At 38.7% G+C, this 15,058-nt stretch overlaps 1 protein-coding gene across 10 annotated transcripts in view; it reads left to right on the top strand.

The window, feature by feature from the left end:
• ABI3BP (ABI family member 3 binding protein) overlaps positions 1-15,058 on the top strand; it is a 238,445-nt gene that overhangs the window by 76,182 nt on the left and 147,205 nt on the right. For all 10 annotated transcript variants that reach the window (XM_088026066.1, XM_028119206.2, XM_088026157.1 and 7 more), the window contains exons 3-4: positions 6,808-6,876; positions 10,308-10,440. In XM_088026066.1, coding sequence (XP_087882192.1) covers positions 6,808-6,876; positions 10,308-10,440 — 202 coding nt within the window. The remainder of the gene's footprint in view (positions 1-6,807; positions 6,877-10,307; positions 10,441-15,058) is intronic.

Below are 15,058 nucleotides of genomic sequence, written 5' to 3'. Positions count from 1 at the left end.
AAGAAAGGTCTCTGGTAATGACAGCAAGGTCACAACTGCCCCTGAACCATGTAAGATACCAACGATAGTAGGATGCATTTGAGAAATCTTAAAAGCTGGGGAATGGTATGTTTTAGAGCCATTGAAATAGGGTACTCTGAGTTTTTAATATACCATTTCTCCTAAAACAGTTTTATATTCAGTATTGTTTAATTATCATTTGGGATTCAGATAAGACTATATTGCTTTTATGTCTCCAAATCAAATTAAAACTAGTAAACTCTCACCTGCTACATTAGAAGGAAATCAGATTTCTTCTCTTAAGGACTCTCTTTTCTCCCCAATCTTGAAAACCCCGAAGAGCTGGTGGAGTTCATTTGGAAGCCCACCCAACTTCTGCACATAGTGGAAGAGCCCGGGGCTCCATTCCATTCACAGCCCTTGCCCCTGCCTGCCCCAAGACCCTGGTTTTCTGTTCCTCTGCCCTCTGATCAGGTGCCTACTGGCCAAAATCCCAGCGAGGACAGTACAGCTGCTCAGAGGAAGCTCCTTGTGTGAACAGGGCTCTAGCTCAGTGCCCAGTGTTCTCCTTGCTGGGTTTCTAGGGCCCACATTCTGCATCCCAGAAGCCTTTCTACAGCTCCAGTTACCTCCAGAGAGCAAGAGATTTCAGCTTCTTCTGCGGGGGGACCCAGAGGCAGCTCTCTCCCCCTCTCTGGGGGTGAACCAAAGATTAAGCATCACTGTTCTTTTCAGATCTCCAAATAACAGGAGGGATAATTCTACCTATTTGACCTTTTTTTTTTTTTTTTAAACAATAGAAATCTAGTTACTGACAAAAGATGTTTATGGACTGTCTTTAACAGACTCAGAGTCACCTCTACATTCATTTTCATCTTGAATCCCTTCTCTGAACCTTGAAGGGTGTCTGAGATGATGTTCACTTTCCCTGCCCCAGACCATTAGAGCCCTGTCATGTTAACCCTTCAGTGCCTGGCCCCTCTCCTGCCAGAGTAAACCTGCACGTTGCTCTGTATGTATTTAGTAGAGGATATATGCTTTGCTTTATGTCACTGAAAGAGAATGAGACATGAGCAGGGGCACTGTGTTAACATGAATTCACTCATGGTGACTTGCAAACGGCTGCTCTTATGATCCTCCCTGAGAACAAGTGAAAATAAGCTTGCAGAGGACAGCCATACTCAGGAAAGCAAGGAGGTACCTCAAAAAGGGAAATGGACATAGAAACTTAAATCTGGGTCTTTGTGAGCAAGTTTGTTCTAACTTGCAATTCTGGTAAGCTGATCTTGTGTGTAAATATTCCAGTAATGCTTCAAACCCACCACCTCATTTTAGTCCCCAAAAGAACACATGCTATAGTTGGTTATATTACTCTTGTTTGTTTTCCTAATCTGTGGTCTCAGATACTCAATAGAAAAGCTGAAGCAGGTTACAAATAGAATCCTAGGGTAGCATTTTTAAAAATAAATTAATAAAAGGGAAAGCAAAATGAGAATTGAATGTTCTTACAAGCCAGGAAGAGCTACTCAACAGGAATGTATGTGAGGGTGCTACACATTACAGAAAGTTGGGTAAGATGTCTTAAGATCTATTTTATCACATTAAGGAAAGATTCCATTGACTCCTTATTTATCACTTAAGAATTAGTGTTGAATTTAAATGACTTTTAGTACCCATTGAAGTGGGCTTATTTTTTTTCTTTTTATGATACATTTCTGAAATAAACTATATTTGGCCATAATATATTATTGTATTATGTGCTGCCAGATTCTGCATACCAATAAATTTTCTAGGATTTTTTTGCATTGATGTGAGTAATTGTGAAGGAAAATTTATTCAGTGGCATTTGTTAAAGATGGTTGGGAAGACTTATTTAAGGGTGGGGACTATTGCAATAGGCATAGGGGGATCTTGCAGTGTGGGAGAGAGATTGAACTTCATTCTGAATACAAACCAGGAAAAGTGGGAATTTATAGCCGAGGAGGTGGGAGTGCATGAATGGAAAATGACTAAAAAACATGAGGACTCTGGCTAAACTAACCAGACAGGATTTTTGCTGAAGGCAGGCCAGGGTGATCAGGGCATGGTGGAAGATGACGATCCTCACTTGTGATCAGGTAGAGGATCCTCACTTGTGATCAGGTAGGCGATCAGGCCCGGAGGAGAGGGGATTCTGGTTAAAACATTTTAGCAAAACACTTGATCAAACTGGATCACAGAGAGATGAACACAAAAGAAGACCAAAGTCAGGGCCTTGTTGAAAAAGAGCTCGTAAGAGCCTACTTAGAGTCTGGTCAGGACAGACGATCTTTGTATGGTGTGTAATTTTATTTTTGTGAAATTTTTGCATTTTGGAGCCTGTGGTGATTGCTTTAAGAAAAAAAAAAAGCTTTAAACATTTTCCTTCCTTTTTATAAGTCCTCAGGGCCTCTTAAGACCCAAATTTCTGCTTTCAAGAAATCCTCATTGGGTTATTGTTGTTACCCTAACAACTACCATAAATTCACATTTCTGTGTGTTAGGCACTGTTACAGGTTAATCATCCCTAAGACCCCTGTGCAGCTAGGTACTGTGATTTTTTTCCCCCCATTTTGTAGGTGAGAAAACAGATGTGCATACATTAAGCACTCACCTTATAGGAGCAACTAGCAAGCAGGATTTGATTCCAGGATCTAAAGTACATGCTTTTATGTCTAGAAACTTAGTTTGATATGAAACCAAATTGTTAAAAAGATGGCAGGGGTAAATTATTATTTTTATTCAAGCCCCTTATATGATTTCCTGTAGGATCATCCTGGCTTATTAGATGTTTATTTTGTGGGAACTTGCACGGCAGAAATTAACCTATGACTCTGTGTGGCTTGCAAGGTGGAGGTCCTCTAATAAAAAATGTGAGAATGGGGATTTATCAAACAGAGCGATTATGGAAGAATTATTTGCACTACCAAAAAATCTAGTACTTTATAAAGGATTTCGATAATAGATTTCCTTAAACAATAAGCTGTCCTGATCCTTCACCTCAGGGCATTTGAAGTATTAAGCAAATGAGATGTAATTAGCCTACAACACGGTATAGGCTTAATGATTAGGAATGGAGAGTTAGTTAAAGTAACTGCATTCCCCACAAATTTGCTTAAAATGACATTTTAATCATATACATTTTCTAAATGAAGTAGTGTGTTTTGGCATGTTGTTATCAGAATTGCTGATCAAGCTACAGCGTATATATTTCCAGGCTGCTACAAATCCGCAAACAATTTCAGAGTACAGAACTGAATTAGAAATTTTGTTTTTTTAGGTGTTTTATTTTCCCATGTTTGTATTCCAAATGGAGCGCAAGCACTGCTGAAATACATGAATGTTGGAAGTGTCTAATCAGTAGTGAGAGGCCGCCTATCTGCACCCAGTTCCCGACATCTGTTCCAATTTGTAATTGGCTGTCACAGCCGAGGCTTTATGCAAAATGCTCATAACAAAAATTACTTTTAAATTGCTCATGTAACCATATGTCTTGGATCATGCACTGTCTTTGGCTTCTGCGTATGTTATTTTTCTAGTATTTCAGGGCTTTTTTTTAAACCACTGAGGTAGAATTGAATTAATGTGCATCAAGGAAGGGAATAAAAAACTGGGTCTAAGAGACTTTGCCACAGTGAGAGTAACTTAAGAAAAATAGAGATTTAGCTTTGTTTTCTAGAAGAATTAATGTGCATCAAGGAAGGGAATAAAAAACGGTCTAAGAGACTTTGCCACAGTGAGAGTAACTTAAGAAAAATAGAGATATAGCTTTGTTTTCTAGAAGTGAATTAGCCAGAGTTAGTTTAGCCATATAATTGCACGGCCAAGTTAAATGCAGGGACCTTGTTTCAAAAAGCAGGAGAAGATTGTCTATTAAAGTTACTAAAATATTTCCTTTCTTCCACAGATTCTCAACTTGTGATGGTGTTATTTGTTATTTAATGTGATGAAGTAAATTAAAATTTTAAATTATTAACATGAATTTTGCCATTTATCTTTACATTGTGCAATGCTAGTTTTAAATGCAAATACGGGCCTTCAACTCCTAAGCAGAATCACAGATCACACAATTCATACTTTGTTGGTGAGACAGCACGTGTATTTCATTCTTGACAGAAGAGTGGAAATGCACAAAACTAACTCCTCTTTTTCCTTCACTTCTTGACACATGGACATTCTATAACTCTGCCTCAGGCTTCCGTACGAGTGAGGAAGAAGGGAGAAACATGGGAACTGGGGGTTGCTCCAAGCTTCCCCTTTCCTTCTAGGTGGCCCTTTTCAGCATAAGTGGTTGGCAAATACGGAGAACTAACATGAGTAAGAGAAGATACTATAGGATTGCTTGGTCGTTTGTGTTGCAATCTGCATGGAAGCGAGTTTGGGTTTGCTTGAACAGTGTGTCCTCACAGATCTGCACCATGCCCTCTTCCTCAGCCAGAGATGCAGTCTGCTTGCCTTGTTTGACCTTAGAGTCTTGCTAAACCCCCTTGTGTCCTGGGTCCCTCCGAACGCTATGCTGAGAGGGCATCTCAACCACTGTGTGGGAGTGGAAGAAACTGTAGGCCTGCCTATTGTTCCTGTCTCCTCTGCTCACACACAGGCTTTATCAGCCCTTCATACTGCCCTTACGAAACCCAGATGCAAAGAGAAAACTATTAAGAATTTCAAGATGGTGACAGCAGGGCATTAAACCAAGCATGAGACCCTTCTGAGCATGGGGCCCTGTGTGACGGGGCATGTTGCCTGCCCATTGAAGCTGACCCTACCTTGGTGACCTCCTCTACAAATTGTGGTGATAATAGTATGTATCAAGTAGGATTGCCATGAGCAGTAATGAAGTCACAAATGTAAAGTGCTTAATAAGTACCCTACACATAGAAACTACTGAATATGTGATACTTTCTTAATACTTACATTGATTTATATCCCAAATAAAATCAGGAAATGTATTATATTCCTACTAGGGACCTTAGATTTAGGTTAAGCATTCCTTGTATAAGCTCCACTAAGCAAGATATGCCTTCAAACACAAGACTCTGAAACATAATGAATGTTCCCTTATCTGTGTTGTGGTCATGAGGCAATTATCAGTAAGCAGGCAAAGCTCTAAGGTCGGCTTGAGAGGTTACCTGGTTTCCTTTGTGTAGTGTAATTACTGTAGCAGGTTATAGCAAATAAGGCTGTGTGTGGTGTCCAGAAAAAAACAAACGCTCAAGTCATTAAAAGTGGCTGAATTGCCAGGTTGTCTCTAGCTGAGAATGAGGTCAGTTCTGTAAAGCCTTGGGTAGAGAAGGCCTCTGTTCCAAACTCACAGAGGGGAGACATTTAACCCAGAATGAAAACAAAACAAAGATGTGAGTTCTGTCTGAGTGAGCAGGGGTGAACTCTTGTTGACTGCAGCATCCAAATGAAATTAGGTGTAGAATGAATTTCATGATCCAAAGTTACTGAAGAACTATTGTAGATAATAGTCATCCATCAGTTCAGTAGAAGTGCTTATGAAATGCTATTTAGTATGCCCAATGTATATTTGGCTTATTTATGTATATTTAAATTGACATACACAACTCAAGCCTGCTCTGGTGCTTTCCAGATTTTAAGGGCATCAAAACCATCTTGGAAACATCAGTTCAAAAAAAGAGGATTTGATAAATTATTAGCTCCTGATTTAGTGCATACTGATTGTTTAAACATCATTTTATTTAAAACCTAAATTTTTTTTAAAGATTTAACTTATTTATTTTTACAGAGACAGAGCACACAAGCAGGAGGGGCAGGGAGAGGGAGAGAGACTCTCAAGCTGACTCCACCCTGAGCACAGAGCTACAGGGCTCGATCTCACGACCCTGAGATCACAACCTGAGCCAAAACCAGGGGTTGGACACTTAACCAATGGCACCACTGAGGCTCCCCTAAAGCCTAAATATTCTTTTTAAGATTTTATTTATTTATTTGAGAGAAAGTGGGCAAAAGCGTGAACACAAGAGGGCTGGAGAGGCAGAGGGAGAGAGAGAAGCAGACTCCCTGCTGAGCAGAGAGCCTGACGTGGGGCTCGATCCCAGGACCCTGAGATCATGACCTGAACCGAAGGCAGATGCTTAACCGACTGAGCCACCCAGGTGCCCCAAAGCCTAAATATTTTTAAGAGATTCTCTTTTAATTTATTTTCCATCGGCATATTAGATGAAAGGTATACCAACCTGAAACTGTGACTTTGTTTAAACATTGCTCACAAAAATGATTGGTTGAATATGATAACAGGCTGAGAAATTATGCAAATAGGATAAAAATAAAGAGAACATTATGAACATTCATATTACTATGGAAGTGAGCAGTTTCAGATCCCACAGCAAGTGAGATCCTGTTGTGTCTCAGGTGTCTTATGCAAGTATGATTTTCCTTCTCTGATTCTGAAGCATCAGGCTGACTCCCGTGAAGAGTAGGATAACAAAATGGATATGATTGGATTTTTAAAAAAATCTCTTTGCAGAGGGAAGGATTGATGGAAATGTGGCACAGAATCTGTGTCTAGCAAGATTCAAGACTTCTCTCCCTGCCTCCTGTCCATTTGGTTTTGAAAATCTGGATTTAATTTTCATTTTAAAAACTTAATGGACTGAACCGTTTCAGGAAGTATTAGCTTTCCACATTCCTGGGTCCTCTCATCCAGTGGTGCTGTGGTTACAGTGACTAAGGCCCGGGGAACATTGAGTCAGGACATGGGTTTGCTGTCGTGAATGTTGCTCCCTCTTAGAGAATTTTACTGATAAATAATGTTATCATTTCCAGATGCGGAGCCTAAATATCTGATTGTTGTGCGGCCTGCTCCTCCTCCAAGTCGAAAGAAGTCATGCTCAGGTATATTTTGTTCATTTTTCAGATTTTACTAACTTTAAGCCATGCCTCTTCATTTCTACCCGTGGAGATCAAGTGCCTTGGGGATGCCTTAGGAATGTTGATAAAAATACATAACACAGCAGGCCCCATGTCAGCAGATAACCCTGCTTGCAAGTATTACATTCTGGTTGTAGACTGCTTGGGATCTTATCCCAGCACCACTACCTACAAACCTGAGGAATTTAGGCAAATCACTGAACTTCTCGGTCCCTCCTTTCTCCTGCATACCAGGGTCATCGTGAAGGTTAGATGAGTTCATGCATGTGTGGCCTCGTAGCCCAGGGCCTGGCCCATATCACGTGCTTGCTTAGACTTAGCTCCTGTTAGCCTGAATCTACTTTGCATTGTGTCAACTCAGGCCCGCTCTGGTGCTTTCCAGATTCTAAGGGCAAAATCTAATGTCTAACTTTTGTTGAGGGAGACTGTTCACGTTCAAAAGCATCACTCCTTTATATGTACGGTCAGTGGGTTGGAACGTGGGGTTCTACTTTACTCCTCTCTCTCTCTTCAGACCCTCTTCTATTTAGTCAAACATGAGAGCAAGGACTGCTTTCCTAGAACAGCAGCACAACGCCAAGACTCCCAGGGTGAGGGAGACTGGGAACAGGAATGTAAATAACCTATGAATAAATGAGTAGAAACATGTTCTATGTGATTAAAGAAAGCTTAAAATCTTACACTGTCCCAGTTTCACTACTATCCTTCTCAGATCAAATAGGCAGGACTTTGCTGTCAGAACCTAAAAAAGCTGGGAATATGCCTGCCTTTACCGTCTGATATCACATCTCCCTGACTGTAGATTACTGATAAAAATGTTTTGTTTTTCCTTTTCATTTACTAATGCAAACTGTTCTTAGTATTTCCTAATCATGTTTATCTTTTATAGTACACTAGCTGTCAAGCAAAAAGGATGTCTTTTGTTTGTTCTATGTTTCTAGCGGCATGAAATGGGTTGGGGGAGCATACAGATCTTCAAATACCCTGAGCAAACAGGCCCTTTGCAGTTGTGTATTTTGTATCTTCTGGATGCATCAGCCAAGCCTGATACCAGAAATTTGTTGCCACAGTGCCCTCCCCTCCTTTTGTTGGTTTTTACTTCTTTTTAAAACAGCAGTAAATAGTCAAGCATTTTGAAAAATACAAATTCCTTTTCTTGGCCTCCTACATTCTCCCAAAGCATGAAGGAAATTCCAGTGACTCCTTATAATTTATAATGATAGTCAACATTTCAAGACTCTATTTCAAAATATTTAATAAAGTCAAGAAGTAATTAGTATGGATCCATAGGATTCTGGCTTCATGTTCATCAAACTATTTCTCAGTACAAACACAAAAATGTGCAAGGGACGTCAAAAGAGTGCTCACACCTTAGTTACACTTTATAACTTCATTTGGGAACTTCTATGACACTGGTCTTGAAATTATTTTTCCCTTTGTGAATGACCAGCTCAGGAAATTGTTTCATCTTGCTCAGGATATAATACCCCACCTTTCCTCTCAGGCAACAAATGTATTTGTTTTTGTAATCTGCATTTGAGAATGATACAATGACTGAGGCATTAACTTTGATTCATTTTATATTTGCATCTGCCACATAAATTTTAATCATTTTTATATTAAGATCCAAACTTAGTGAAATAATTATTTTATGGTCATGTAGGTCTTAGGTTCCCTTGGAGAAAGGAAAATGTATCTTTTTGTCTCTAAAGGGCATAATCATACAGTGTGAGCTATGCCAATGATGTAGTAAAGAAAAAAGAAAAGAAACCTAGATAACGATTCAGAAGATGGAAATTTGAGTCTTGACCTTGCTCTTGGTGTGGCCTTGGATACCCTTGAAACTTCTCTGGGCCTTATTTTTCATTTGTAGAATGAGATAGTTGTATTACATTAGTGAAAACCAACTTGGGCGGGGGGGGGAAGGGATAGCAGAATCCCTTCAGGCCTTTTTCAAACTACATAAACCCCTGCCCCTCGCCAGGTTCTAATCTACCCCCTTTGGGAGTCAGACTTGGGTTCTTGGAATCACAAGAGGTAGAAAATTTTATGGAGAAGGATAAAAGCGTGTTTGCAAATAAATAAACAGCTATCCTTGACAATTATTTCAAATATCTTTTTTTATTATGTTATGTTAATCACCATACATTACATCATTAGTTTTTGATGTAGTGTGCCATGATTCATTGTTTGCGTATAACTTTTTCAAAATTCAGCTATGTTACCATGAAACAGTTGGCCACCACTAGGCTTACATATATTCTGGGCTGAGAAGGTTTTTCACCAGAATAACAACTCACAGAACTTAAATCTATCAGAGGCAGCAAGGATGGCACAATTTTAAAGGGCATGTGGTTCAGATAACTTTCACTAAGCTCGTACAAGCTCGTACCTTCCTACCCTATTAGTTCCTACTGCATTAGATCAAAATAACACAAGTTCTTCCCATAGCAAATACAACAGGCGTGGTCTCATGAAATGAAAGGGGAAATACAATGGAAATAAAAAGAATGCTTTATGTTCTGCATAGTTTTATTAGATATCTTATTGCATTTTTATGTGTTTTACAGATTTTTTAATGAGCCAATGTTGAGTTCCATGGCAAAGGATCTTCATTGCTTTTTTTCACTGACCCTATTCCTGAAGTTCCAAATATTTTTGAAAATGCAAATACCCCCATATACGAGAAAAGAATCTAAAACGGTTTATCGCCATCACTTGGCACTGCCCAAATCCAGTTCGGCCCATCCGAACGACTGCACTTCCTATGTCATCCCTACTCTTCCAGCAGTATTAAGAATGAGTAAAAAAGAATGCGTATACATTTTCCATTTAGACACTGTAAAAAAAGCCTTGTTGTAATAGTAGGACAGGGATTTTACACTTCTAAATTGGTTGTAAAAAGGAATATAACTTATAAGCCAGCCATTAAGCTTTGTTGTCTCATCTTTGATGTTCTTTCACACTAATTCATAGTCTTGGGAGAAGGGGGAAAACCAACACGCTTTTATTGTATGTGTAAAAGAAATGAAGTGAGCAAAGCATTTGCATTATTTATTTCACTGGTAATAGCCACGGCTCTCATATTCATCCCTAACCCATAAGAAAATAATACCTAAGTATGATTACATATAGTTTATATGCCTACATTACCCATATATGCTTTCATATACATATGCATATACGTACACACATAAATCTCAAAATGATATTTTGTTTGGTTTATGCTTAAATTCACGGGCAAAAAATTGGTAATATTTGTGCACTCCATGAGAAGAAAAGGAACTTGATGCTTTCGTGCTCTTTATCATCATCCTAAGTCATTTTTACGCGTTCTACGCCAATCATAAAAATATACTGTGTTACCAGAACTAACCTGCACGTCACCTCCACAGGTAAAGCACGCTCCCGCAAACCTCTGCAGCTGGTGGTTGGCACTCTGACACCAAGCTCCGTGTTCCTGTCTTGGGGTTTCCTCATTAACCCACACCATGACTGGACGTTACCAAGTCACTGTCCCAATGACAGGTAATTCATCCTAACAAAGGATTTTTTTTTTTTTTAACCTGAAAATTCGCTCTTTCTTTTAGTAGTGTCTGTACATGCTTTGGAAGAATGTATAAATATCAGGGGCATCAGCACGTATGGATCACCCATTAGCTATACAGCTTGTTCTGGGTGTGAGACGAAGGAAGATACAAAGTGAGCGTCCCTACCCTTGAGAGAGTTATCGTCTACCTGAATAGAAAACACATGCAAGTGTTTTTTTCTTCCCAAAGAATAAAGTACAAGGGAGAATGAGCCAAACAGCAAGCGGGGACCATCAGTGAGAAGAGTAATAAAAGTTCAGAGGATGAGGCGCAAGGCAGTTAGGAAACATGGTTAAAAGTTGGAAATGCTGACCCTTGGTTTGACAGTTGAAGAAGTGTTAGAAGCAGTAGTTCTCAAAGGGTGGCCCCAAACCAAGCAACATCAAAAGCGGTTGGGTTCATTTCTCAAGGCCCCCCTCCGGATCTACTGAGTGAGAAGCTCTGAAGGTGGGGCCCAGTAATCTGTGGCTTAACAAGCCCTCTGGAAGATTCTGATGCCCTCTTACATTTGAGCATCACTGGTTTAGAGAACTGGAGAGTAACACACAGGGCGAGATGTAGACAGAGGAAAATCACAGGTTTGGAGGTGGAGCTCCTATTCCTTAGCAGGACAAAATAAAAAAATCTAAGTATATTTTTAAATGAAGGCCATTCATCCACCCAGCACATATATTCGGCATGGTCTATGTGCTGGGCAGTGTACAACATGCTGAAGCTGGGAAATAAAATGGTTGTTTATCATAAATATTTACTACATTATCTTTAAAATTCAGAACTTTGCATCTGACAAGCATTCCAAACTTTCAAGCCTCAACCAAGGCATTTCATTAATTTTTTTAATTTTAAAAAGACTCAAAGTGATTTTTTTTAAAGATTTTATTTATTTATTTGAGAGGGAGAGAATGAGAGATAGAGAGCACGAGAGGGAAGAGGGTCAGAGGGAGAAGCAGACTCCCTGCTGAGCAGGGAGCCCGATGTGGGACTCGATCCTGGGACTCCAGGATCATGAGCTGAGCCGAAGGCAGTCGCTTAACCAACTGAGCCACCCAGGCGCCCAAGACTCAAAGTGATTTTTAAATTGTAAAAGTTTGATTTCCTTTCTAAATAAAAAAATATGTTGTTGAGGTATAATTTAAATCCAGTACAATGCACAGCTTAATCAGTATCCTATGCTCCATCAGGAAATAGAACACTGTCATCCCTCCAGACAGAACTTTCCTCAAGAAGCAACCACTGATGTGATTTCTTTCCCTGTAGATTAGGTTGCCTAATCTATAGTTACACATAAATGGAATCATATACTATGTTGGTTTTTTTGTCCATTTGTTTGCATTCAGCATGTTTTTGGGTTTCATTGATAACATTGCAGGTATTAATAGTTCATTCCTTTTTTTTATTCTTGAGGAGTATTCCATTATGTGAATATTCCAGCATTTATTATCTACTCTCTTGTCGTTGGACACCTAATTATGTTTTGTTTTGGATTATTATGAATTTAGACTTTATAAACATTTTTGTATGAGACTTTGTAGACATATCTTTTAATTTTTCTTAGATAAATACCTAGGAGTGGAATTGCTGGGTCATGGGGAAAATGTATATTTAATTTTTTTTTCTGCCTGACTTTTCCATTTACACTCCTATAGGCAATATGAGAGTTCAGATTGTTCCACATATCCTCACCAGCATTTCATGCTGTGAACATTTTGCATTTTCTCTGTTCTAGCACAGCAACATCTTGTTAGAGTTTTAATACGCACTTCTCTTGTACTAACAATACTGAGCACTTTTTCATACATTTTTTGGCTTGTTCTCTCCTGTGTGGTGTTTTATTTTTATTTGTCTAAATTGAATTCAAAAGAAGGACCTTTAAAAATGTTTGTAAGTTCTCAAAAGTACCTTTCATATGACTTTGATTAGGAAATCTAGACTAAGAACAATAATAGATTTTCTTTCACATGTTCATAGTTCTGAAGGAAGAAATTATTGGAAAAAGCCATGTAGAGGATATTGCCAAAACCAATTAAAAAAAAAAATAAGCTTGAGATGTTTCAAAGAATCTGAAATGTTCCTTTATCACCCACCACTAAGTCTGTAACTTATTTTGTTTGGAAAATGGACTCTTAAAAGAACATGCTTTCTTGTGATAATTCCAGCTTTACAGGATTGGTCCAGGATGTCAGGGCTGAGAAAATTAACATTTATGGGTTGCTTTCTTATTCCTTTTCATTTTCTTTAGTCTCTAATTAAAAAAGACCAAAGCGGGGTGGGAAAGAAGAAAGGAAATTTGGTGCTCTTGCAGCAAAATACAGCTGATTTTAATAGTTTTTTGCCTTGCTTGATAAATTCATGAAGTTTGGTGACGTGCAAATTCACAGAAAAAGCTTTGGATGTGATTTCTTCTCCTGTCCTCAGACTTTCCCTCCAATTTCACTTGGTCCTACCCCTTCTTGAAAGCATTTATCTGATGACGATTTTAATTGATGGATGTTGCCATAGTTTTGTAGCATAAGGAGAGGAGCAGATGATCTGGTAAAGCTAGGCTATTAACAAGGCAGTTGATTAGAAGACCCAAGCTACTCAAACCATGCATGTACCTCTCCCTCACCCCCTTGCTCACACACTCTGGCTTTGCTCTTCTCATCAAATAGAGGGAGTCATGCCCATCAAATCACACTAGTCAAAATCAATAATTCTACTTAGAATAAAATTTTTTCAAAGATTCAGTAGTAGCATATCGAGATGCTTGGAAACTTTCAAATGTGAATGAGTGGGACAAGCAAGGTACCCTTGACAGAAATAGGGGGCTCTTAGGACAAAAGTAAAAGGGAAGAATTCAATGGTGATGCCTGAATCAAAGCACTTGGAGTACTTGTGGATTTCATTTACACATGCCTCCTTTCTTCCTAGTTAGTACTGTTAATAAAGAGCTGACATTTAAAGTCTTGGTGGAATCTGAGAAAAAATAGTAGTCCTTGTTTAAAAGCTCTGGAACTCCTGTGCATGTTATAAACACCCAGATAAATCCACCAGGATTCTAAATCAATGTAATTAGAAGCAGACTTGGAGAAATCTACCCCTACGTGATGGTGGGTTTTTTGTTTGTTTGTCTTGTTTTGTTTTGTTTTAGAATTTCAGCTAAGCCAGTAGGTTAGAATAAGGAGCAGTAGCTATAGGGAATGATCACTTCTTGAAAACTGGGAGATTAATATGCTGAATTTTTCCTTCAGGAGTACCTTTTTAAAAAATCATCAGAATCCGAATGCCCTTGGCTTGCTACAGGAACACCTACTGGTGTCATTGTAGTCCATCAGATTCTATATTGGCACCCTGTGTAAAGTCTCTGATATAAAAAAAAAAAAAAATCAGTTCTCATTGATTCATACAGCCCCATTTATCCTATGAAAAGCAAATAATTTATTGGGAATTTTTTTTTCTTTATACTTTGATTTTGGACTTTCTGTATCCAAGTCCTGTGTAGTAAGTTTCCAGGGAGAAAACTGCTATGCTTTTAAGTTTGGAAGTATTAATAGAGTATCACTTTATCCTTCGTGACACGTGGCTCTATACCTGTTTGCACAGGGTCCATATGGGTACCCATGTTCTTAAATCCTTTTCTGCATTCACATTGGAAAGTAGATGTGCTTAATTTACAGTGTTTATTCTTAATAGGCTTTGAATGGAAGAATGTACACATTTGTGCTCAATATATCTAAGGACCAAAGAAAGCTTTCCAAATTGGCGCAAATGAAGAGTAAAACATGTTTTTAACCAAAATTTATTTCCTCATTAATAGCTTACTTTTTCCTTCCCATGTTTCCAGCTTGTTAAAGTGTTCAAGATTGCTTTAGTTCTCACTCCTTTGCCAACCTATTAAAGCATTATGATTTGTTTAGAAATCATTTTCACATTTTCTAACACTTTCATGTGTACTTATTTACAGTTAATGTAGAACGAGGCCTTTTCAGCCGATCCAGAGCAGGCCCTTGCCTTTCTATTTGTTCCCCCCTTGTTTTTAAGAAGAGAATATTTTTGATGTCTGCATTTTCACTTGATTGAACCCATTGCCTTGTTATCCATTTGTCTTTCCGTGTAAATTCTAAGCTCTGTGAGGACCGGGACCATGTGTATCTTAACCGGCTTAATCTTCCCAGTCCCTGGGTCAGCGTCTGGCACATAGTAGGCCTTCAGTAAATATTTATACTCAATGAATAAAGAGTCAAATGCCAGCATTTTCACATTGATGTCTCACCATTACTTCAAACTTAAGGTGACAAAATCAAACACCTACTTTTTCTTCTTGATAATCAGCTCCATTTCTTAGTACTTTCCAAAATACCTTAATTCTTCTGTTCATTCCTACTTGAAACTTGATTCATTTATTCATTTTTTTATTTGTCCTCTCCTATAGCTAATGAGCCCCCAGGTTCTCTGAGTTCTGCCTTGGGCAAGTATATCAATGTCTTCTATCTCTCCATGTCCATGCCAATGATTCTCATTCAGACACTTGTCACCGTACCGTGGTTCCTGGGGATCACATCCAGGTTACTTTCCCT

This window comes from Eumetopias jubatus, unplaced genomic scaffold, assembly GCF_037043125.1.
Source record: "Eumetopias jubatus isolate StellerSeaLion01/CBP00866 unplaced genomic scaffold, mEumJub1_p1.0 scaffold_1, whole genome shotgun sequence".
Lineage (NCBI taxonomy): Eukaryota > Metazoa > Chordata > Mammalia > Carnivora > Otariidae > Eumetopias > Eumetopias jubatus.
This window is presented reverse-complemented; position numbering and strand designations above follow the sequence as displayed.